Source organism: Heloderma suspectum, chromosome 1, assembly GCF_057233095.1.
Source record: "Heloderma suspectum isolate Gila_16-S chromosome 1, 16-S_ref, whole genome shotgun sequence".
Classification (NCBI taxonomy): domain Eukaryota; kingdom Metazoa; phylum Chordata; class Lepidosauria; order Squamata; family Helodermatidae; genus Heloderma; species Heloderma suspectum.
In genome coordinates, this window is record NC_139458.1 from 183181577 (window position 1) to 183207658 (window position 26082).

The 26082-nt window shown below is 44.7% G+C and overlaps 1 protein-coding gene across 1 annotated transcript in view; it reads left to right on the forward strand.

The window, feature by feature from the left end:
• Positions 1-26082, forward strand: part of CSRNP3 (cysteine and serine rich nuclear protein 3) — an 86270-nt gene that overhangs the window by 54851 nt on the left and 5337 nt on the right. The window contains exons 3-4 of the mRNA XM_084829696.1: positions 18573-18832; positions 24148-24444. Coding sequence (XP_084685822.1) covers positions 18573-18832; positions 24148-24444 — 557 coding nt within the window. The remainder of the gene's footprint in view (positions 1-18572; positions 18833-24147; positions 24445-26082) is intronic.

The window sequence follows — 26082 nt, forward strand, 5'->3', positions numbered from 1 at the left end:
TTGGTTGGTGAAGTTGAGATGTGGAAGAATCCTTCAATTGACAAGTATTTAGAATGGTTTAGTTTTACCAGCTGGGCCTGCTAGGATTTTTATGTGAAATTTTACAGGTTTTGGTATATTTTGTATTGCATTTTATTAGAAACAGTGGAGATAAATTGCTAAAAAAATGAATTCTGGACTGCGAAGCATCTTTGTATAATGCACATGGTGATATTAGTGGGCTGCACATGGTGCAATGCTATTGTTCTGCTGTTCTAGTACGCATCCTACAAAAGCTTGGAGGTTCATATATTTTTATAAATGCTAAGGACTCTAAGCACTCTTTACTAGTGTGGTGGCACATAGGATGAAGCTAAAAATCAGGAGACATTGCAGTTAGGGATGTCAGAGAATTCGGCCTCCCGAAATCTGTGGCGGAACAAAGCCACCCCCCCTGCCCGTGAAAGGCGTGCAAAACGGGACACCTACCTGCTGCCGTTCGTGCTGACTTGCGAATGGCGGCTGCGGCCGTGGCTGCCATTCACTTCATCACTATAGCTGTGATAGCCTCTCACAGCTAATGCAGGGACGCCATTTGTGTCCCTGCGGAAGCCGTGATAGGCTGCGTAAGTATTTATGTAGCCTATCACGGCAAAAAAAAGGGAACGCAAATGGCGGTGGCTACGGCGGCCGCCATTTGCGTTCCCTTTTTTTTAGGCCGTGATAGCCTACGTAAATATTTATGTAGGCTACTACGGCAAAAGAGGGGCGCAAATGGTGTAGTGGCTACCATTTGCGTTCCCTTTTTTTTCCCCGCCGTAATAGGCTACGTAAATATTTACATAGCCTATCTTGGCAAAATACAGGGATGCAAATAGCGGCGGCTACGGCAGCCGCCATTTGCGTCCCTGCAGGCTGCCCAGCAGCTGGATGTCCGGCTGCGGGTGGCCCCGGCTCGTGGCTCTGCGGAATGTCCGCGGAGCGGAGCCAGCTGGAGAGAATTTCGGGGGGAAGGACGGAGCGCCTCCCCCCCACCGCAAATGTCACCCTTCGAAAAGGTAAATGACTTTCGTACATCCCTAATTGCAGTATATGCTAGTACTGTTTAGAATGACACTATGGAAGGCAATACTATCTACGACCATCTTGAATAAAACTGTTTTTCATGCCAGCTATCTTTTCAGGTAGTATTGTGAAACAAAAGTATTATATTGTTGTTGTTTTAAAATACATATGCTGTGTGAAGCAAATTACACTGTTATAGTTTTGTTTGTGGTGTTGACAGCTGCTGGATGTTGAAATAGCTTTCCTACTCTTAAGACAAGAGTTTGCTCATCATGATGTTGATATTTTGTAGAGATCAGGATTTGCCTCAGAGTAACATGAAGGACCCCTTCATGGATCACTGCCTTGTTGTGGCGAAGGGGCTTGCGTAACTCAGTGAAGCCATAAGCTATACCGTGCAGGGCCACCCAAGATGGACAGGTCATGGCAGAGAGTTCTGACAAAATGTGGTCCACTGGAGAAGGAAATGGCAACCCACTCCAGTATTCCTGCCAAGAAAACCCCATGGAATGTATCACAAGGCTAAAGGATATGACACCGGAAGATGAGCCCCTCATGTCGGAAGGTGTCCAATATACTACTGGGGATGGCGGAGAATTTCTCCATGAATCTCTGGGAGGCCGAATGCCAACGCATTCGGCCCCCGAAATTGGTGGAGAAATTCTCCACCACCCCCCCCCGGCGCTGGCGGCTCCTGGCGGCGGTTCGGCTGCTGCCGCCGCCATTTCCCAGTAAAAACAACAACAACAACAACAAACGTGATAGGCTATGTAAAGATTTACGTAGCCTATCACGGCTAAATTTTCAAAAAACACCGTGATAGGCTACGTAAATCCTTACGTAGCCTATCACGGCTGACTTTGGGGGGGAAAAAAAGCGTATGCAAATGGCGGCGCCCATGGGCGCCGCCATTTGCGTACACACCTTTTTTCCCCCCCAAAGTCAGCCGTGATAGGCTACGTAAGGATTTACGTAGCCTATCACGCGGCTGACTGCAGGGACGCAAATGGCGGCGGCTACAGCCGCCGCCATTTGTGTCCCGGCTGGCCAGGAAGATTCGCGGCCGGAGGGACGGGGTGCCTCCCCCCCGGCCACAATTTCGGCCAGAGGGACGGCGCGCTTCCCCCCCGGCCAGAATTTCAGCCGGAGGGATGGGGCGCCTCCCCCCCGGCCAGAATTTTGGCGGAAAGGAACGAAGCGCCTCCCTCCCACCGCGAAGCAAGCTGCGGCACCAGGTAAGTGACTTTCGTCCATCCCTATACTACTGGGGAAGAGCAGAGGGAATTTCCAAGTAGTGCCAGAAAGAGTGAAGCGGCTGGGCCAAAGCCGAAAGGACACTCAGCTGTGGATGTGTCTGGTGGTGAAAAGAAAATCTGATGCTGTAAAGAACAATATTGTTTAGGAACCTGGAATGTCAGATCAATGAATCAAGGTACGCTGGAGGTGGTCAAACATGAGATGGCAAGATTGAACATCAACATCTTGGGAATCAGCGAACTAAAACGGACAAGCATGGGCAAATTTAATTCAGGTGACCATCATATCTACTACTGTGGGCAAGAATCCTTTAGAAGAAATGGAGTAGCACTCATAGTCAATAAAAGGTGGGAAAAGCAGTACTGGGGTACAATCTCAAAAATGATAGAATAATCTCAGTACGAATCCAAGGCAAACCATTCAACAACACAGTAATTCAAGTCTATGCCCCAACCACTGAGGCCAAAGAAGCTGAGGTTGATCGGTTCTATGAAGACCTACAACACCTTCTAGAACTAACACCAAAAGATGTCCTCTTCATCATAGGGGATTGGATTGCTAAAGTAGGAAGTCAAGAAATCACCGGGATAACAGGCAAGCATGGCCTTGGTGTACAAAATGAGGCAGGCAAAGGCTAATCGAGTTTTGCCAAGAGAACACGCTGATCATAGCAAACACTCTTTTCCAACAGCCCAAGAGGCGATTCTCACATGGACATCACCAGATGGTCAATACTGAAATCAGATGGATTATGTCCTTTGCAGCCAAAGATGGAGAAGCACCATACAGTCAGTAAAAACAAGACCTGGAGCTGACTGTGGCTCAGATCATGAGCTGCTTCTTGCAAAATTTCAGCTTAAATTGAAGAACGTAGGGAAAACCACTAAAACCGTTCAAGTATGACCTAAATCATATCCCTTATGAATATACAGTGGAGGTGAGGAATAGATTTAAGGGATTAGACCTGATAGACAGAGTGCCTGAGGAACTATGGACAGAGGTCTGTAACATTGTTCAGGAGGCAGCAACTAAATCCATCCCAAAGAAAAAGAAATGCAAGAAAGCAAAGTGGCTGTCTGATGAGGCTTTACAAGTAGCTCACGAAAGAAGGGAAGCGAAAAGCAAGGGAGAAAGGGGAAGATATATCCAACTGAATGCAGAGTTCCAGAGAACAGCAAGGAGAGACAAGAAGGCCTTCTTAAATGAACAATGCAAAGAAATGGAGGAAAACAATAGAATGGGAAAGACTAGAGATCTTTTCAAGAAAGTTGGAGATCTCAAGGGAACGTTTTGTGCAAAGACGGGCATGATAAAGGACAAAGAAGGGAGGGACCTAACAGAAGCAGATGAGATTAAGAAGAGGTGGCAAGAATACACAGAAGAACTATACAGAAAGATCTTAATGTCCCTGATAGCCATGATAGTGCGGTCACTGAACTTGACCCGGACATCCTAGAGAGTGAAGTCAAGTGGGCCTTAGGAAGCATTAGTAACAACAAAGCTAGCGGAGAGGACAGTATTCCAGCCGAGCTATTTAAAATCCTAAAAGATGATGCTGTTAAAGTGCTGCACTCAATATGCCAACAAATTTGGAACACTCAACAATGGCCACAAGACTGGAAAAGGTCAGTTTACATTCCAATTCCAAAGAAGGGCAATGCCAAAGAGTGTTCAAACTACCATACAGTTGCGCTCATTTCACATGCCAGCAAGGTGATGCTCAAAATCCTACAAGCTGGGCTTCAGCATCATGTGAACCGAGAACTACCAGAAGTACAAGCGGGGTTTCGAAGAGGCAGAGGAACTAGAGATCAAATCGCCAACATTCGCTGGATCATGGAGAAAGCAAGAGAATTCCAGAAAAACATCTATTTCTGCTTCATTGACTATCCTAAAGCTTTTGATTGTGTGGATCACAACAAACTGTGGCAAATTCTTAAAGAGATTTGAGTACCAGACCACCTTACCTGTCTCCTGAGAAACCTGTACGAGGGACAAGGAGCAACAGTAAGAACCGGAGATCGAACAACCGATTGGTTCCAAATTGGGAAAGGAGTACGACAAGGCTGTATATTGTCGCCCTGCTTATTTAATTTATATGCAGAGTACATCATGAGAAACGCCAGGTTGGATGAATCACAGGTCGGAATTAAGATTGCCGGGAGAATTATCAACAACCTCAGATACGCAGATGATACCACCCTAATGGCAGAAAGCGAAGAGGATCTAAAGAGCCTGTTGTTGAGGCTGAAAGTGGAGAGTGCAAAAGCTGGTTTGAAACTCAACATTAAAAAAACTCAGATCATGGCATCTGGCCCCATCACTTCCTGGCATATAGAAGGGGAAGAAATGGAAGCAGTGACAGATTTTATTTTCTTGGGCTCCAAGATCACCGCAGATGGTGACTGTAGCCATGAAATTAAAAGATGCTTGCTCCTTGGGAGGAAAGCTATGGCAAACCTAGACAGCATAGTAAGAACCAGAGACATCACCTTGCCGACAAGGATTCGTATAATCAAAGCTATGGTTTTCCCAGTAGCAACGTATGGCTGTGAGAGCTGGACTATAATGAAGGCTGAGCGCCGAAGAATTGATGCCTTCGAACTGTGGTGCTGGAGGAGACTCTTATGAGTCCCCTGGACTGCAAGGAGGTCAAATCAGTCAATCCTACAGGAAATCAACCCTGACTGCTCATTGGAAGGACAGATACTGAAGCTGAAGCTGAAATATTTTGGCCACCTAATGCGAAGAGAAAACTCCCTGGAAAAGACCCTGATGCTGGGAAAGACTGAAGGCAAAGGAGAAGGGGACGGCAGAGGATGAGATGGCTAGATAGTATCACCGATGCAATGAATATATACTTGAGCACACTCCGGGAGAGAGTGCAGGACAGGAAGGCCTGGCGTGCTGTGGTCCATAGGGTCACGAAGAGTCCGACACGACTTAACGATTGAACAACAACAAAACATGAAGGACCAGCTTTAAAGTGATTAGTTTGGCTGGTTGAAAAGTAATATTTGTGTTATTATATATAAATTGTGTGTGTGTGTGTGTGTGTGTGTGTGTGTAGAGAATACATTTAGTGGCCACAAACACAAACAGGGTTCATTTCAATAGCCTAGCCACAAATTAAAATCACCTAGGGCGTGTCTCCACAGTCGATTTGCTGCAAGCTGGCTCTGCTTCAAGGTTGTTTGGGGCACATGACGTCATGGCCATCCTGCAGCCACCCTGGAGCTTTTTGTGGAAAACCTGGATTTCCTGAGACTACTTTAAGTCCAATTCTTTTCCTTAAGTCGGATTCTCTGCAGTATAGTTGTGCGCCCCAACTCCTGCATTTACCTAAGGTATGCTGGCCCTGCCCAGGGGTGTGCCTTTCATCATGACCCTGGTCAAAGGGTATTTCCTGTCCCTGTGTTTCCTGGCCCATGTTTTCCAGCACAAACCAATTAGTGTCTACTCAGAAGTAACTCCCATTGTGGTCAATGAGGCTTGTCCCCTGAATGCACATTTCAGAATTTACAGACATCCCCCTCAGTCGGAATAGCACATTTTAAAGCGTTAATTCCCTAAAGGCTATAAAGCACTATCTCAAAGCTGCATTTCTCTGTTGCTTAGTTTATTGCCGTTCAGAAATAACTAATTCACACCTTCGATCGTGCGCAGCATCGGGTTAGAAAGGGGGCTTCTTTCCTGTCCCTGTGTTTCCCATCCCTGTCTTTCCCACCACAAACATATGTGTATATACTCAGAAGTAACTCCCATTGTGTTCAGTGAGGCTTGTCTTTGATGTTTACTTCCTTTCTTTTTGGAAGTAATTTGCAGCTTCACTCCTTTGCATCGGGAGATTCAGGGGAAAGGAGAAAGGGGATTAGAAAAAAAGGGCTGGTTAGAGCCAGGGTGCTTCAAGTATTCACAGGGTTAAGTCTCCTAAAGGCTGTGAAGCACTTTGCCAGCTGTAAGGGAGTAGTTAATGTGGAGTTTTACAGGATCACGCCATCAGAAGTTTTAAGGGAGGGAGAAGGATTTACAGCTGTGTTTCTATAATGTTTTCTCCTGTAAGCAAGTAATTAATGCATGGGGTGGGGGGGAGAAAGAGAGAGAGAGAGAAGGAGAATACTTTTGTAGAGACACAGGAAGAAACCTCCCAGGATTTTATAGAAGGAGAAAGGGGGGAAAGAGCCTGGACCGGGGGGGGGCTCTCTCTTTGTTTGAGCAGCCCCTGCCAGTCGGATGATGTTCACTCCAATCCCCCATCCCACCGGGAAGTATGTTCTATGTAGGGATGTACGAAAGTCTTACCTGGCTCCGCACCGGGCAATCCGCGGTGGGGGGGAGGCGCTCTGTCCCTCCCCCCCCGGACCGGCTCTGCTCTGTGGCAGCTCTGGCCACAGACGGAATTCTGGCCGCTGCCGGGCTGCTGCAGCCGCAAATGGCAGCTGTCATAGCGGCCGCCATTTGCATCCTTGCAGTCAGCCGTGATAGGCTACGTAAGTATTTACGTAGCCTATCATGGCAAAGGGCAGGGGTGCAAATGGCGTAGCGGCCGCCATTTGTGTCCCTGCTCTTTGCCGTGATAGGCTACATAAATACTTACGTAGCCTATCACAGCTGACTGCAAGGTCACAAATGGCGGCCGCTACTACGGTCGCCATTTGCAGCCGCAGCAGCCTGGCAGCAACCTGGGAGACCAGCTGGAGCCGCCGCCGCATCCGCCACTAGAGCTGCCGCCGCTGCATCTACCACCAGGTAAGCGCCGTCCTGGGGGATTCTGCGGGGTGGCGGCGGGGGGGAGGCTGTTCTGCCACGGATTCCTTAGAATCCGGCCTTACTGGAGTCCGTGGCGGAATTCTCTGACATCCCTAGTTCTATGAAGCGACTTATGCTGGTGCAGTGCACTCACTCATGGAGCCCTGTGCAGACCAAAGGGCACCAAAGCTGATTCCTAGGAAAATCTGGATAATCCTCCATTTGCTTCTCCTTCCGTTGTCATGGAGACCCCCCCAAGAGATCCCTGTGAATCCTTGAAGTAAATTCATTGCATCTACTCATTTTCATACTCACACACATATTCTCTCTCTCTCTGTCTCTCTCTCTCTCTCTCTCGTGCGCGCACACACACACACACACACACAATACACAAACACACACTGTAGAATACTCTTTCCCCTCTCCTATGACACAAGCATCACATTAAAAGACAATTGCTGTGCAGGTAGAAAGTTATTTCCTAAATCTAATCAAATCTTAGTGTTAATTAACCAGAAAGGAAAACCAATAGCAATTTTTCAACTGAAAGACATTACTAACTTCAAGAATTGTATTATTTGTAGAGATTAACTAGTATGGTTCCTTTCCACCCCATGCCTCCAATATCCTATACAGGGGAGCACAGAACAGACATTTGAAATAAAGGATGTGCATTTTGTCCTGTGAATGTTTATTTTAGAAATTGTGGAGTCTCTTTAAAAAAAAGAGCTCAAAGTCAAATTGAAGTTGGGTCAGTAATATCCAAATGGCTTCTGTCACCAGAATTTATAAGATGCTACAACAGCATCTAAGAACACTGTAAATCAGCTCCAAGCAAAGAAAATAAAAGAAAAAAGAAATAACATATTTTAATTCTCACACCTACTAGTTTCTCTTTCTGTTGCTTAAGTGATAAATACACAAAGCCAGGTTTTCTATCCTTAGGTCTTGTGTGCATAATTTGCATAAGGCAACATGTTCCAGGTTTCAGATTTGCTGCACAGAAAACAAACAAACAAATAATCCTTCTTATTTCCACATATCCTGGCTCTGTCAGGAAATAACCTTGGTGATGAGGTTGGGGAAAAAGGAGTTGGTACTCAGCCAGAAGCCTGCCTAGTGCTAAAGCAAAGCTGTTGCTGCTTCAGAAAGGGCCTTGAATGGGATCTCATCTGGTTATTACAGCAGACAGTGGAGAAATATTTCCCCCCCTGGGAAGCAGTTACAAACCTCAGGCGCTGAAGCGACATGAGTCATGTGGCAATTGCATTTCAAAGCAGGCTGTGTCCTGAACTTGGAGAGCGAAATGCAGCCTGTATAAGTGAACTGGGCCGCTTGGACTCTCTGACCTCGTCCCTTCTATTTAACATGACTCCCAGCCAACACCATTGTTTTAAATGTACAGCTGAGCCATCAAAGCCCTCCAATTAATGAACAGTAGCCTGATCAACAAGAGCAAACCCTAGCCTGCCTAACCTATGTAAGTAGCGAAGTAAATCCTTCTATAATAAGGCACACTGAAATGTGTTTTTGACTTCTGACCCCATCCATCTGCCTAATGGAATACTAGCTCTGCGTAATGGCTTTCTCATTCAGAAAAAGAATAAGAAAAAAAGAAAAGAAAGTGGCCCAATCACACTTCAGTCAACCATTTTATTTCTTTTATGATTTATATTTATTCATCACCTCATAAAATGAATTCTCTACGTGACCTACAAATCTAAAACCTACTAAAACATAACAATAACAACAGTTTCAACATGAAAAACCCTAAAACTCAGCACAAAAAAGAAAACAGAAGGCAAATACAGTGCGGAAGCGGAAGAAGATAATAGAATAGGAAGGACAAGAGACCTCTTCCAGAGAATTAGAAACATCAGAGGTAAATTCCAGGCAAAAATGGGTATGATCAAAAACAAAGATGGCAAGGACCTAACAGAAGCAGAAGAGATCAAGAAAAGGTGGCAAGAATATACGGAAGATCTGTATAGGAAGGATAATAATATCGGGGATAGATTTGACGGTGTGGTCAGTGAGCTAGAGCCAGACATCCTGAAGAGTGAGGTTGAATGGGCCCTAAGAAGCATTGCTAATAACAAGGCAGCAGGAGATGACGGTATCCCAGCTGAACTGTTTAAAGTCTTGCAAGATGATGTTGTCAAGGTGATGCATGCCATATGCCAGCAAATTTGGAGAACACAAGAATGGCCAACAGATTGGAAAGATCAACTTATATCCCCATACCAAAAAAGGGAAGCATCAAAGAATGTCCAAACTATCGAACAGTAGCACTTATTTCACATGCCAGTAAGGTAATGCTCAAGATCTTGCAAGGTAGACTCCAGCAACTGATGGAACGAGAATTGCCAGATGTACAAGCTGGGTTTAGAAAAGGCAGAGGAACTAGAAACCAAATTGCCAATATCCTCTGGATAATGGAGAAAGCCAGGCAGTTTCAGAAAACATCTATTTCTGTTTTATTGACTCTTCTAAAGCCTTTGACTGTGTGGATCATCACAAATTGTGGCAAGTTCTTGGTGGCATGGGGATACCAAGTCATCTTGTCTGCCTCCTGAGGAATCTGTATAACGACCAAGTAGCAACGGTAAGAACAGACCACGGAACACCGTGGTTTAAGATTGGGAAAGGAGTACAGCAGGGTTGTATACTCTCACCCTACGTATTCAACCTGTATGCAGAACACATCATGCGATGTGCTGGGCTTGATGAAGCCAAGGCTGGAGTTAAAATCGCTGGAAGAAACATTAACAATCTCAGATATGCAGATGATACCACTTTGATGGCTAAAAGCGAGGAGGAGCTGAGGAACCTCATGACGAAGGTGAAAGAAGAAAGTGCAAAAGCTGGGTTGCAGTTAAACCTCAAAAAAACCAAGATTATGGCAACCAGCTTGATGGATAACTGGCAAATAGAGGGAGAAAACTTGGAGGCAATGACAGACTTTGTCTTTCTAGGTGCAAAGATTACTGCAGACGCTGACTGCAGCCAGGAAATCAGAAGACGTTTACTTCTTGGGAGGAGAGCAATGGCAAACCTTGATAAAATAGTTAAGAGCAGAGACATCACACTGACAACAAAGGTCCGCATAGTTCAAGCAATGATATTCCCTGTAGTAACCTATGGCTGCGAGAGCTGGACCATAAGGAAGGCTGAGCGAAGGAAGATAGATGCTTTTGAACTGTGGTACTGGAGGAAAATTCTGAGAGTGCCTTGGACTGCAAGAAGATCAAACCAGTCCATACTCCAGGAAATAAAGCCAGACTGCTCATTTGAGGGAATGATATTCAAGGCAAAACTGAAGTACTTTGGCCACATAATGAGAAGACAGGACACCCTGAAGAAGATGTTGATGCTAGGGAAAGTGGAAAGCAAAAGGAAGGGCGGGATAGATGGATGATATTCTGGAGGTGACGGGCTCGACCTTGGGGGAGCTGAGGGTGGCGACGGCTGACAGGAAGCTCTGGCGTGGGCTGGTCCATGAAGCCACGAAGAGTCGGAAGCGATTGACTGAATAAACAACAACTCTCATACTTAGTTCATATGGCTGCTTCTCTGAGAACTTGTGAAAGTGTCAGGGGCATAGATAGAATAATTCAGTTAGGTTTGTGGACAGCAAAATTTATTACCAGTGCACATAGTTTATGGGGTAGGGGGTAGCCAGTGAAATAATTAGCCACACGAAGCAGTTTTCTGTGCTCAAACATGATTCACACATACGTGCTCATCACTCGAGGACTGCAGCTTGGCTACCAACTTGGACGGCTTTAAAAAGGCATTGGGCGAATTAAGGGAGGATAAGGCTCTCAGTGGCTACTAGTCATGATGAATATATATTGCCTCCAGGATCAGAGGCAGCATGCCTCTCAGTGCCGGTTGCTGGGGAACACGAGCAGGATGGTACTCAGGTCCTGCTTGTGGGCTTCCCATTGCCATCCAGGTGGCCACTGTCAGAACATGGCTCTTCTTACGTTCTTAACATTCACAGCTTGCAGCTGTGAATGGGCCATCACAGATATAAAGCTACCATAGAGGTACTGGGGCTGCTCCCATGTCTTTATTCACACTTGTATGCAGACTCTCCTCTCTACATGCAATATGCAGAGGACACCAAATAATAGGTGCTTTTGCAGATGTGTGGTACACACAGTAGATTATACACTGCAGACTACTAACATGGGGGATTAGTTTAAGAACACCAACAAAGAATAAGAGTGAACAATGCAAGTTTTACTTTACCACAAAGGAATAATGGACTTGCACTGGGCCAGCAGACTATTCCTAACAACAGTGACAGAGCAAGAAACAACAGAGGCGGAGAGTTATGGTTTGCCAAATGACGAGCAGAGAGTGCTGGCGAAATGGCAAGGAAGCAATAAAGCTGTGGAGGGTGTGTGTATGGGGTTGACTGAGATGTAGACGATAACACTCTTTGTAGATGAAATGTTAATTGTGGGATTAAAAACAACCCCTATGGGCTGTATATCCTGGAGTTAGGTTGCAATCCTAGGCAGACGTGAACTCAGTGGGATTTACTTCTGAGTAAACGTGTTCATGATTGGGCAGCATTAGAAATGTATATGCACTAGTGGTTTTTGAAAATGACTGCTGCTTTGAGAGGACACTGGAAGTGGAACAGAATCATTAGGAGGCCCAAAGGGATATATTTGCTATGGAATGGATGCTTTCCCTTTATTTTCTTGTTGCACGCATCTGGTAGTTCAGCTGTAAATTCCAACTCTCTGGTTCATAAATGTTATCCTGTGTATGCCTAAGGCTTGGCGACACAGTGGTCTAGATCCTGGTATCCTAAGGGGGCTGTATCAGCAAACTGGCATCTAGGGGTTGATGCTCATGTAACATGTGAACACCTCCTTTCCCTGAATAGGCCAGTTCTGAAGTTTGGGGGTATAAGTTCCCCCCAAATTTGGATTTGCAAGGATCCAAATAAAAGGGGCTGCTGCATTTGAGCCACATATAGCTCAGCAGCAGCACACATATGAAGTCCTAAGCTCAACCTCTTGCATTCTTGGGTTAATGGACCTCAAGTGGGAGAGGCCTCTGCCTGAGATCAGTGTAGACCAACCTGGGGTAGATGGAACATTTGTCTGACTCAGTAGAAGGCATCTGTATGTATGTAAGGAAGAACAAAGGTATTTTAAAGTAAGCATTAAGGTAGCATCTGTTTGTGTTATTTTGCATTTTATTTTATTTAGTGTACAACGTTAAAGTTCATTAGTGTGATCCTTTTGCCCAGGCTTTGCTTTCTAGGATGGATGTTAACCAGGCCCTTTTTGAAAAGTGATGTTTTGACCTGGATTACCATGATATATTACACTTGACAGTTCTATCTCATTAGAGTTGATGAATACTATGTATGAAATTTCTTGGAGTAGGTGGAGAACAGCGTTAATCCTTTTCACTATAATGTTTCAGTGTAGTGTTGAGGAGATGTAAAAACACCCAGGGAAATGGGTTAGTGGTTTCAAGAATAGCGTCGTCATCTGCCACAATGCTTGTATTTTAAATAAACGGACTGCTCTGTGTTACTCTCTCTAGCCTTGAGACTTGCCCCCTCCCTAAAATATTTCTGTGATGGTGGTAAATGAATTGCATTGCCCTCTTGGTTGTAAAGCTGCGGGGGCTCCTTTGCAGAGCCCATATGTCTCGCATTCATTTTAATGTGCCTTTGACATGAGGAGAATAGCTGAGACTGCTGAGGGAAGTGCTTATATGTTGGATCTCAGCCAGCCGAAGCTCAATTTATTTATGTTTAGTAACTGAATAACTTCTTTTTACAGTAAAAATTGGTGCTTGAAAAAGATTAAAAGGCTCGACGCGTCATTCATGCTAAGATGTGTGCAAATGAGGCAAACATGCTTTCCATTCCCGGCACAGGTTTATTTTTAACTGAACTGAGACTCTTCCCACCCATCCCGCCCCCGACTGCGGAATTCCCCGAACTATTTTTGGAAAGCTTGATAGATTTTACCTCAGCAGGGTTATGTGTAAGGAGCTTCCATGAAGACTGACTAAAGGGCTTGCTAGGTCTTGAAATCTCAGATGGGTATCTTTCTCAGAATTCATACAGTAGGGCCCAGTAGATGATCTGAAAATTCCAGATATGGTAGGATTCCTGAAGCTAATCACATGTGAAACCACACACCAGTCTGGATGGGAGACACTGAGAGCCCCGTGTGAGATCAGGATCTGCACATAATACAGACATTTTTTAAAATGGCTCCAAGAGATCCTTTATTTGGAAATAGAACCTGGAGCCTTATACTGACAAACTTACCCAAGCTCTTACCCAAAACAAACAACCAGATCCTGCTATTGGTATAAGGTGATTGTCCACTTGCTTGTTCACCTGTGGCAAACAATAATGGCCTCTAGGCGACTGGGCAGGGAATGTGTGTAACTTGGAAGAGGCTTAATCCTCTTTTTGTTCCAGGTTGTTGATTTGCCACAAATGTCTATATTTAGACAGGATGGTAAAATATTTTGCCAGTTAGCTCATTTTATAGATTTAATTACAAGGTAGGCAAGCTCTACTATCAGACTGTGCAAACAGATCAATGTGTGCTTGCTTATAGCACAGTGTTACACCTTCATGTGGGTGGCCGGACACAAAAAAGGGAAGGACTCTTACACCTTTAATCGATGGGCAGATGAGGGGATTTTAGCAGATGCTGCTTGCATGACAAGCAACACATACTGAAAATCCTTCTTCTGTAGAACTATTAAAGTTACAGGAACCCTGTCCTCTTTTTCATCTGGCCACCCTAGGTTTGGGAGGTTGTCATGATCCAACACATGTCATGTGTTCTGTGTGCATATGTTTAAACTCCCTGCTACTCCAATATGTCCAGTATCTAATCGGAATGACTACAACTCTACAGATTTTAGACTAGCTCATACAGAGCCTTCACATCACTGCAGGATATTAAAAGCCACCCTAAGAGTGAATTTCTCAACAGCAATATGGATGCATATCATCCGTGTGCTCAAAAGCCTGCTTCCTCACATAGCTGTCCTTTGCTGAATCGGGGCGAGTATGTAATAACAGCATTCCCGGTTGCAATTAAAAATAAAAGCAATGAAATAGTAGCTGTAAAGTAATATAGGCCCTGTGTGATATTGTACTCAGTTTTTATGAAGCTGATGAAACAGGCCACCTGGAGGTATAAATGAAACCTATATATTAAAAGGAAATCTGCTTCCTGTAGGTTGAAAATATTGTATTATGGCACTATTATGGCTTAGGAAGGTATTTTAGTTCTGGTTACAAAAGACTAGAGCTTTAACTGTGTTGGAAGTCTAAAGAGTAGCATAAATGACAGCACGTGTTTTTCTACTAATTTTATGTAGAGGTGAAATTCTGTCTTGTGTTGCCCTTGTCTTGGGCTATATTGGATGCATGGGCGAAGGTTAAATTGGGGATTTCACACTCTGCTCACGTTTGTTTCCAGGTTTTGCCTATGCTGTGCAACTCAAGGCATGGGTGGGTGATGCTGTGGCAGGAGGGGGAGTCTCTGCTCATCCAAAGCAGCTCAGGTTTTCATGGTTTACATGGCAACCATGGGCCTGTTTCATTTCATATCTGGCCCCACCTGGATGGCAGGGCACATGCTGATCTGCAGTGTAAGAGTCCTGTACTTTGAAGGCCAAGATGAAAGTGATCTGTGGGTGGGGAAGTTTGCTAGAACTCCATTGTCATGGACAGATCACTGCCTAATAGGGTTTAGAGTTGCTGGGTCTCTCAAACCACTGCAGGGTAGGGGACCTATCAAAATGATCTATCCTGAGAGACTGATGGATCCAGGAGGCTTCTTATATGTTCTGGGAGATTTCCCAGCTGCTAGACCTAGTGATCCTGCCAAAGACCTGGTTGATCTGTGGAATGGGGAGATTCCACAGGTGGTTGACACAATCACTTCTAAGTGCACTCTCCTGTTGTGCAGAGCTCGGGCTCCCCACTTTTCTGAAGAGCGTAGGGCAGTGAAGCACATAGGTAGATGGCTTGAGCATCAGGGAGGAAGACTTGGGATGACTCTGACCGAACGTGGGCTAGGGCCTAATCCATGGTGGTGATGGCGGTGAAGAAACTATTTTCCTGTACCACCATTGCCTCTGCACAGTGTCACCCAGTGCTCCCCTGCAGCTGGTCATTGGCAGTGGAGGTGAAGATTAGCAGTGGTGCGGAAACTTGTCTTTCAGGGACTGTCATCCACCATTAGGGATCCTCTCATTGAGGCGCCCCTGACAACCTTCTGAAGAACTGTGGAGTTCCCCAGAGAAGAGTTTGAAAATCATTGCGTTATGTGTTGGGGTCTTTTTTTAGTGACTGGCTCTGCTTTGCTTTTGATCAGAAAACCTTCACCCATAACATGACAAGTTGAGACACATCTGTAGCCTAAGATTAAAAACCCTGGTATCGCTCCCTATTGATGTGTGGCAGGAAGAGGGGCTGGAGGCCAAACAACTCCACATTGCCTGAAACAATTTTTAGCCAGCCCTACGCATCCTGTTGTGCTACTGCTGTTAAGTTGTATGGCTTTGTGTTACAAAGGCTGTCGGCATCTTCTTTGATCATTTCAGTTCTTTCCCTTCTGACTTTTACATTTCTTCCATCATACCTGTGCAACCATCATACCTGAATTGCACAGCCATAACCCATCATCTAGTGTCACTGGTCTGCTGTTGCCATCTCCCAGTAAATCAGACAGACTGCTGTCATGACTTCGGAAGTCAAGCCGCTGTGTTTGTGGGGCTCCCATTTTGCACTACAGGCCAGCTGCAACTTGCTTCTGTGTGGGAAACTGAAAGCACTTCAAATTCCAATAAAAGAGGTATCTCCAGTTAGCTGTAAAGTAAGAATTCAGTATTTTAAGACAGCAGGGGGTAGGACTCAGTGGTCTTGTAGGCCCCTTCCAACCCTGCTATGCTATTCTGTGATTACAATAGGTGGCAGTGTTTCAAAATTAACGTTCATCACGTGCATTTCAGTTACTTAAGAAAGGGAGAAATATCCATGACATGTGAGAGGTGTGGGAAAACCAATGCCCCGGATTGGTTGAGTTATTTCTGATGTAACAATTGCACCACATGTTCAGTTGATAGGGCAGCACATGGAGAGAAGAAGGCATGAACAAAACAAGGCAGACATGGGTAGTTCATATTTGTTACTTAAGTATCACCGGTGTGGTGGACTTCTAAATTGATAGCATTAATTTCTCACATATTGGCCCTTCCTGTTTTCTTAATGCACCATGGAACTAGGCCCAGTCAACCTCAGGGTGTGCCAGGAGAGAGAATTTATGGTATCTGAGCAAGGAAAAGAAAGGGCGAGATGCCCATTAGGCTGGTAGTTAAATTTGCTTTGCTTAAATCTGGTTTTACTTTAAGTAACCAATCCAGCTCTGTGCATGAGCAAGCCCTATGCCTCTTCTGTTAAGTACCAGAACATTATCTTGGAATGTAGGCTGATCAGTACTTAAGTTCTAAAATGGATGGCGCTGGCTGTTGAGCTGCCTGGAAATTGCGCCCTCTAATCTTGAAGATCTTTCCCAAAATCTCAGACGGGGACTTGTTCTAGTTCTTTAGTGGTGCAGAAAAGGCACTCTGCTCCTGTTTAGATATTCCTCTTACCCCTGTCCCTGTCACCTTTGTTCTTACTGTTCGTGTTCCAAGGTTGAGCACTGGATAGAATTTCCAAGGCTTGGGGTATAATCCTATGCATGTTTAGACTGAAAAAGTGCCTACAGCTCCCAGCAGTCCCCAGCCAGCCTGGAGAATGCTGGGATTTGTAGGACTTTTTTCTGTCTAAACGTGTGTAGGATTGCGCCTTTAGATTTTATTTATTTATTCATTCATTCATTCATTTCATTTCTATACCGCCCAATAGCCAAAGCTCTCTGGGCGGTTCACAAAAATTAAAACCAAACAACACACATTAAAACAATTTAAAATAAATAGAACATTAAAACCACCTAACCTAACCTAATGATTTGGTTAGCTCAAATTAATCTCTGGGGCCAGTTCCATGTGATCAGTTTAGTCTCCTCTTTCTTCATATTTAAAACAATACACATTGTGACTCCAGTTGGTATATCATAGGATGGCCAAGCCTGGTTGCCAGGTTCTTATATGATGGCTTGATAATTAATAGGAGGTTTGACACGATGGAAAAACTGCTTGGTTCATGGTTCTTTTGCCCAAAACATATGTGAATGAGCCTGATTTGAGGATAAGCTTAAAACGTGCCTATTCATCTCTCAATCACAAGTTCAAGTGAAACAGCCAGTATATACGCCATATAAAGAATTTTCCTCTCATCACACTTTCCTGCAAACCCAATATTCCATGAAGGCAATTCACAGATGAGTTGTTGGATGATGAGATATCAGTGATGGATGTGTGAATGAACTTTGACTGTCGCTTGGCATCATGTATCTAAAAGGAAGTGTTGTTCTCACTTAAGGATATTTGGGGTAATTAGCAAGCTATCATCTTATGGGCACAATAGCAGCATTTCTTGCGTAAGCAACCTTATTTAGATGTAGAGGCCCCATTTACCACATCTAGCGCACAATTCTTTTGCTGTTGGTGGAGTTTTCTAGAGTGTGAAATGTCGAACGTCTTCTGAATTGTGATTGCTTTTGAGGAGAAGACAGTATTTGAGAACAGCTGCTCAAACAGGAAGGAAATGATTGCTCTATGTTTTCAGGCATACCATGAATCTAAAATGCGGTAATGTAAGTGGGTGGGGGGGCTATTGAAACAGAAGAGTCGAGTTGTTTGAGAGGCAGCAGAAGACTTTGCCACCTCACCAGGGTACTTGTACTTACGTGTGTAACCCTTGGTTCATCCCTTATTACCCTAGTTTCTCCCTGTGATGTCTTCTTGCTGTCAGTGTCAAAATAGAAATTGTAAGCTCCCCAGGGCAGAGACCTTTTTTTTAACATTTAAATTGCTCTGGGAAATGGCCATGATGGACCTATATAACAACAATAACAATGGCTGTCCCTGGATTAAATAATGGATGAATCATACCACTTTTAGCTGAGTCATCAATTAAATCTGCATAAATGTGCATACAAGAAAAAATAGTGTACTTTTTTGCTTTAAAATGCATACATATGGAAATATACATACATGTATATAGATAGACAGATACACGCATTTGTATATATAGACACACATATGTCACACATCAGGCATTGTCTTAGAACAGGCATTCCCATCTCTCTCATACTCAGAAGGAAATGCCTCTTATAAAACAGTGCCTCCCATCTGCAGTTTTTAATGTCCTGATAACTCCTTGCCCTGCCTTTCCTCCCTTGCAGTTATGCCTGCTTTTACCCCCACCACTCCCACCCCACATCCCTGCTTCTCCATGCAGAGAAGCCCTGCATCCGCTATCCTGAAGGACTTCACTGAATGAATTCAGTGAAATGGGGAGAATGGCCTTTATTCAGACTTGTCACTTGCTTTCATTTCAGCCTCGTCGATTCTGAAGAGAGAGAAGCGGAAGAGGACAAAGAATGTTCATTTTAACTGCGTCACTGTGTACTACTTTACAAGAAGGCAAGGGTTCACGAGCGTCCCCAGCCAAGGAGGCAGCACCCTGGGCATGTCCACCCGTCACAACAGTGTGCGCCAGTACTCACTTGGGGAGTTTGCCATGGAACAAGAAAGGCTTCATCGAGAGATGTTGAGAGAGCATCTTAGGGAGGAGAAGCTGAACTCTTTAAAACTCAAGGTAAAAACAAGGCAAGGGATCCTCCTTGTCTCCGGCTGCATGAGCACGGAAGCGTCAACAGTGGAATTGGCACTTAACAACCTTGGCAAGGTTGCATCTCCACTTCTGATATGGCTGCAGCTCAATTGCCCCAAACAAGCTGGCACCTTTCCCGTTTCTCACATTAACTCATCAGATTTTTAATAGGCTTCCACCTGAGCTCTTTAAGACGATAGCTTCTTTCCTGCTATGCAGATATGATGGCAATTCGTTACACCCCATCGGTATTCCCACTTTGATCAGAATTTAAATGTGGTTAAGCAAGCCGCTAGGTGTGGAGTACCTATTTTGGCCAGATAAGAAGGAAGTGCTCCCTGTCCCTTTGAATCAGCGTAACATGGCATCAGGCTGCTGAGTAAAATACAACAGCCAATTGTACTTGTTCCATATGATACCTAGTTGCAGAAAACTCTGAAGCGTGCCTTGCATCTTTCTGTTTAGACGAGGGTTCCTTCCCGCCCTCTAGGAGAAGGTTACAGACACTGGGCATGCCTCTGAAGGTGGGTGAACCTGTTGTCTGGATGTATCTGCACAACTTGTGTTCAGGTCTTGTATTGCCTTGATAAACCCCCCATTTTTACAGTCCCAGGCAAGTGGGAAAGAACACCTGGAGACAAGTCACCATGCACCAGAGGTGCAGACCCCCAGGTCCAGGATCTCAAGCCAGCCCCCCAAGGGTTCCTCAGAAGGCTAGGCCCCCTTCTCTTGGACTCACCTCCTTTCCACCAACCACCAGTTGTTTGGTGGTTTCCTGTTTTGTGTGCATTTTCCCTCCCATTCTAAAAGGTTGGAAGGCATAGTTACTGGCAATAAGAACTTCAAGCTAAAATATGCTGGCATTTTTAATATTTTGGCCCTGTCCACCACTGAATGTGGCCCCCAAGGGCTTCTCCAAAACAGAATTGGCCCTCGGGCTAAAAGGGGTTCTGCAGCCGTCATACATGGCTGGTGGGCTTTGTTGGGCTTGGTAGGTCACAAGCTGTGCAGGCCTGTCTTACTCTCATCCACAGAGCCTAGAAGGAGGTTGGGCAGTAGTTCTGTCAGCTCCAGCAGCATGGCTGCCCCAAGAGTCCTAGCTCTTTGCTTTTGTCAGGTGCCTCTTGTCTGTTTATCCCGTTCCCTGTATGACTCAGGTCCCAGTCCCAGGAATTCATTGTGGTTTTGCTATCATTTCTGTGCCCTTATTTTCCTCTCAGATGGACAGAGGTCACATGGCAAATGATAGCCAGGAAAGTGTCAGTGTGATCCAAGGGAGAAGTCACTTTTCTCATGCACGCCATCTGCTTAATCTTAAACATAGGCATAACAGTTAAAAAATCTTAGCAGTAGTACTTAAACCGCTAATTTCAGAAGCTGTTTTGAAACAGATCAGAGCCGATCCATAATCAAAACTGACTACCAATTTGCCGCACCAAAAAGTAACAGAATCAGCTGCTGTGTGTTCCAGATACAGTCTCTTCCCTGTTGCAGACTGTTTGGGAGCTCCCCCTACCGACTGCATAGTGCATGACACATTGAAAAGAGAACACCTTACTGGATCATCTATGAATCAAAAATGTTTTATGCAAGTTTCAAACGACACAGTGCTCCTTTCCAACAAGTTGCTCAGAACAAAAAGTAAAATAAGATATTGCTGCTTACCCCAGCTGTTTTGTTGTTAGTTGGGCCTGTGGCTCTGTAGAACAGCCTCCCCCAACCTGGCGCCCTCCAGATGTTTTGGACTACAACCCCCATCAGTCCGACAGTATGAGCAATGGTCAAGGATGATGGGAGTTGTAGTCCACAGCAGCTGGAGGGCGCTAAGTTGAGGAAGGCTTTTTTACAATCAGAACCACAAACCCAGGGCACCAGTTGAATGCAAACCAAATAAATCAATACTAAAAAGCATACAACTGCACCAAAAATGAAAGAATAATGATATAATTAGTAACAACAAAAAGGGGGTAAACAGACCAATACAGTGTCAAAACTGATATAGGGGGAACTCCACTAATTATATTATAAGATAAACTGACAAGGAGTGAAACACAGTGGTTACAAAGGCATAGGACAACACGTATTAACATTAAAGCACAAAGCTGAAGCTTGGATGTTTATAAATGTAGATAGATTACAGGAATCTGGTTTCAATCCTGTTTCACCATAAACAGCTTCTTCAGAAAACCAATACTTCATGCATACAATTTCATTAACTGGAAAACATAACATACTATAATATAAATCCCCATGTGAGGTTACACAGTTCCAACATAAGCATAAAATATTTGAAATACGAATTATGTGGATAACGACTTCAAAGTATTCCAAAACTCACTGCCACTAATGAGCACACACCGTGGGAGTGAAGATAAGACAATCATTTAAGATGTCTCTCGGACCCAAAATATCTTACTAGTTCTCTCAAGCGAAGACTGAGAAACAAATGTAGTTTCAATAACATGGTTATACCAACAAACCTAACAGTTTTGAAAGACCTCCAAATTATTCAAACCTCAAATCCCAGGTGACTTAGGCACAATCTGAACTCAGAGGCGACCGCCTACCCAAAGCAAGGCAGGAGAAGCACAGCGGCATTGTTCCCTCCACGCCTCTCCCACCCTACTATTTCTGCTAGACAGCTGATTTCGGCTGTATAGCCGTGGGGGGGCCGAGCGGGAGAGGAGGCTGCTGTACGACACATAGGATGTATTATACAGGCAGATCCGCTCTCCCCGCCCCCAAATGCTCCAGCCCCGCCCCTTTTCAGCTGCTCCATGCTCCTCTTCTGAGCGCAGAGGACGAGGCTTCTCCGCGCTGCCTCCGAGCCAGCGCGGACATGAGGGGAGGTCAGTTTTCTGGGAACCGACCACGGAGCGCATGTTCTGAGGTCGGTTCCTGGAAAGCAGCATATCCTATGGCCATCTAGCCGCTGTCTAACGGCCATAGGATTGCTCCATCAGTAAGCTTCAATGGCAGTGAGTTTTCCAGGCAGGTGTGTTCATTTTACCCTTGAGGTCTTTTTTATATATACATCCCTTAAAGCCACATATACATAATAACTACATGTTAGATAATTTTCTTAAATACACACTAGAACCAAGGTAATTCATATTCTAACAGGAAATTATACATGCAGTCACCTACCCCAAAATGACACCAATTCTAAACTCATATTTAACCCCTTAGGCTGCACAGGTTCCAACCTGAAAACCCATTCACCTTCCTTCCTTAAAATCCATTCAGCTTCTTTCCTTATTGTCATTGCACCAGTTATATTTCTGAGCATACACTCGATCAGTGACTAAAAACCTGAAATCATTGTAGTGATGGGAATGCTCAATGAAGTGTTGCACTAAAGGTGCATCTAGAACCTGATGTCTTAGTTTAGAATGATGTTCTGTTATCCATGGTCGAATGCTGCGTGATGTTTTTCCTACATATAATAGTCCACATGGACAAATAATAATGTACATAATAATGTAAGTAACCAGTTTAGTGGTGCATTTAGAAAAGTGGCGTAATGTAAAATGTTGGATGTTCAAAAGTGGCGGTTTGAATAGATAAGGCACACTGTGCATCCGCTACATTTAAAATGACCATACGTTTTGCAATCTGTGGTAATGGGGGGGAGGGGGTCAATGTCAGAATGACCAACTAGTCCCTAAGGACTGTTAGGTGCGTCTGAATCCAATTTGTGATGTGTTGCTGCAGCCAGGTAAATGGCTCACTTTATGCTAGTATTTAACCCTTGCACAACTCCCACTGGGTTCACACAACACAACACGCTGAGGCCAGGCATTGAATATGGGTCAGTGTCAACAATACTGGCCTAGATGGCCCAATGTCTGACTCACCGTAAGGCAGCTTCCTATGTTCCACCACCCCTGCCAGAGGCTAGAGCACTTGCCTTATAAGGAAAGAGTAAAGCAGAAAGACAGGGGACCTGGCTGCGGCCCTCCAGAGGTTGTTGGATTCCAAATCCCATCAGCCCCAGTGGTCAGGGGTGGTGGAGCTTGTAGTCAAATAGCACTTGGAGGGCCACACATTCTTCACTCCTGGCCTAAAGTGTTTAGGGCTGTCCAGTTTAAGGGGGGAAAGCAAACGGTAAAGGGTGCAAATGATGAAGCAAATATATGATGGAGGTGTATACACGTATGAAATGTTTCTCTCTTTCGTAATACTAGAAATCAAACTCCTTCCCCAATGGCACTGATTTATGGTGGATTCGAGACAGACAAAGAAAGTGCCTCTTCAAATGCCTGATTAACTGAATGCACTGCCACAACTTGTAGAAATAATCAACGCCCTAGATAGCTTAAAAAGGGAACGGGTAGACAGATAAATGGAGTATAGGTCCATCAGTGGCTATTAGCTGTGACAGCTAAATGGAGCCTTCATATTCAGACGCAGTATGCCTCTGAATACAAGATGTTGGGAGAAAACAACAGGACAAACCACCATCTTCATCCACCACTTGTGAGCTTCCCGGGAGCATTTGGCTGGCCACTGTTAACAGATTGCTTGTCTGGATGGACCTTGGTGGTATAACCCAGCAAGGCAATGGAAGAGAAACTGCAAGTCACTCAGGTATCTTGTTCTCCTTCCCACCCCTAAGTTCAAAGTCCAGACATTACTAAGAATTAAATTAAGCAATAGCTAATATCTTCAGAAGAATGGCACTCTGCTGCAATACGCGAGAAAGGAAGTGATGATCCTAAACAACTTCTTCTGTTTGATTCTGGAAATGTCACATCCACTTATCTACTTACTGTGCCTTTTCTAATGTTAGTTGCATCTAAAATATCATCCACTGAACGCATGGCAATATTTTTTCCAATGTGTCAGTTACTTATTAGTACCTAATGAAACATCATTAATATTGCTCCACTGAGTAGTAGTCGTATCTGCAGCTACCTTCACACAAGGGCATTGATCCTAACATCAGCATCCCCTATTATAAGTACTGAGGTTTTTTGGGTTAATCCCCAAAAATACACTAAGGACCTGGTGCCAGGTAGAATAGATAATACCAGGCTATGTGGACCGATGGTCTCACACAGTATAAGGCAACTTCCTATGTTCAAAAGTTCTGAAAGAGTAAAGAGCTATTAAAACAAACCAGCCCCTTCAAATATCTCTTTGGAGTTTCTGATTAGCGAAAGCCAATTTCACATAGCCTTGCAAAATACTTCTGACTCCCGCATATGTGAGTTTGTTGTCTTTGTAAGCTGTTTCTGAGCTAAGAACAACTCTTCCCAGTGAAGCCCTGACATCTCTTTCACGACGGTGTATTACAGATGACTAAAAATGGGACGGTGGAATCTGAGGAAGCAAACACTTTGACACTGGATGACATTTCTGACGACGATCTAGATCTCGACAACACAGAAGTAGACGAGTACTTCTTTCTACAACCTCTGCCAACAAAAAAGCGAAGGGCGCTGCTGCGGGCCTCTGGAGTCAAGAAGATTGATGTGGAAGAAAAACACGAGCTGCGAGCCATCCGCCTTTCAAGAGAGGACTGCGGCTGTGACTGTCGAGTCTTCTGTGACCCAGAAACTTGTACTTGCAGCCTTGCAGGCATAAAATGCCAGGTGAGAGCTTCACTCAGCTATACTTAACTGGTGGGGGTCAGAAGAGAGAAGAGGGAGAGCCAAAATATATTTCCAGGTATTGGTTTGTAAAAACAAAACAAATGCCATCCTCCCCACAGACAGTTATCCCCCAAAGAGGTACTCACCCAAATGATAGGAAGTTTGAGGTGTGATGTCTTTCTAGCAGCCTTCCCCCATCTGGTTCCAAACAGATGTTTTGGACTTCAACTGCCATCAGCCCCAGCCAGCATGAGCAGGGGTCAGGAATGTTGGAAGTTGTAGTACAGAACATCTGGAGGGCACCAGGTTGGGGAAGGCTAGTCTATGGTATTTGACTCCTTGTAATAAGAGAGAACACTGGAGACAGGGGATGTCTCTAATATCGATCCACTTACAAATATATAGGCAGAGTATATTGGAAGCAGACAAATTCCTAAAGCAGGTAGCACAAGTACTGATCCTGCATCAGATTCCCTAATAGCATAAAGTCTTTGAGCCCCACACTCCTGGCTATGTATCCCCATTTTAGCAAAGTACAACTAAATGCCCAGCTCCTTCCTTCTGTCTGTGCCTGAATTCATACTGCAACAGACTGTTTCTCTGTCCCTCCCACTAACTCATGCCACAGGCCAGAGAGATTTTCCAGCCACTATAGACTATTAATCTGTTGGCCAGGTTATGTACAGCTACAGAGCCATCCTAAGTGGGAGGGTGGGGTGGGAAAATGAAGTGGAAGATTGTCTACTGCTTCCAAAGCCCTGCTAGTTCTCCATGGCTAAGGCAGGAGATGGGGGTTGGCTTTAATGAGCTTTTAAGAGCTTTTCTACTTGAGGCATTTATTGTGCGCTCGTGATTAGATTGCGGCTGTTTTAGACGATGTTGTCATCCTCCAGAGCCTCTCCTGTGCTTTCCAAGCATTTTTATGGGTGGTTTTGATCAAGAAAAGTTTGGTATTTTGGGGAGTGGTTGAATGAAATGGTAGTGTAGTTGCACAATTCCAGTATATCACAGCACCACCTAGAGGTTAGTAGTGGAACGTATAGAAAGGCAGAGAAGGAAACCCCCAGGAAAAAAACTTGTGTAGAGAATCTGACCTTAATCCCACACAGTATCTGGAAACAGAAGCCATGGTAAAGTGGTGGGTTAAAAGCCTCATCTAGAAAAGCCCTTCCTCCAGCAGATCATTATATTTTTTAATCCCCTCACCCCCCAAAAACAGTGAGGGGCCTTTTCTGGAGACGTCTTGGGTGAATGTGGGGACTTTGGATCTAGTGGATTCAAAGTCGTTCCCACCTCAGCCCCAGAAATCCCTGATTTGAGGCCTGCCACCAGCGGTAGATTCACACCTGCAGAGCTTTCCATGGGCGTAACGAGGGTCTGCAGGGCTGCCGTGCCCCCACCACTGGTAGAGCTCCTCCTTTTACTTTATCCTAACCCCCTCCAACCAACAAATCTTGTCTGGGATTTCTTAGGCCTGACAGTCACATTCATAATAGTATAATGTTAGTTATTTGAATTTTTAAAACTGATACCCCTCTCCAAATTCCTGCTGTTTTTTCTGATCCCAGAGATCCATGTTTAGTCAAATGAGATTCCTGCGTTTCCCACAAGCCATTTGGCTATATGGAGTCATATATA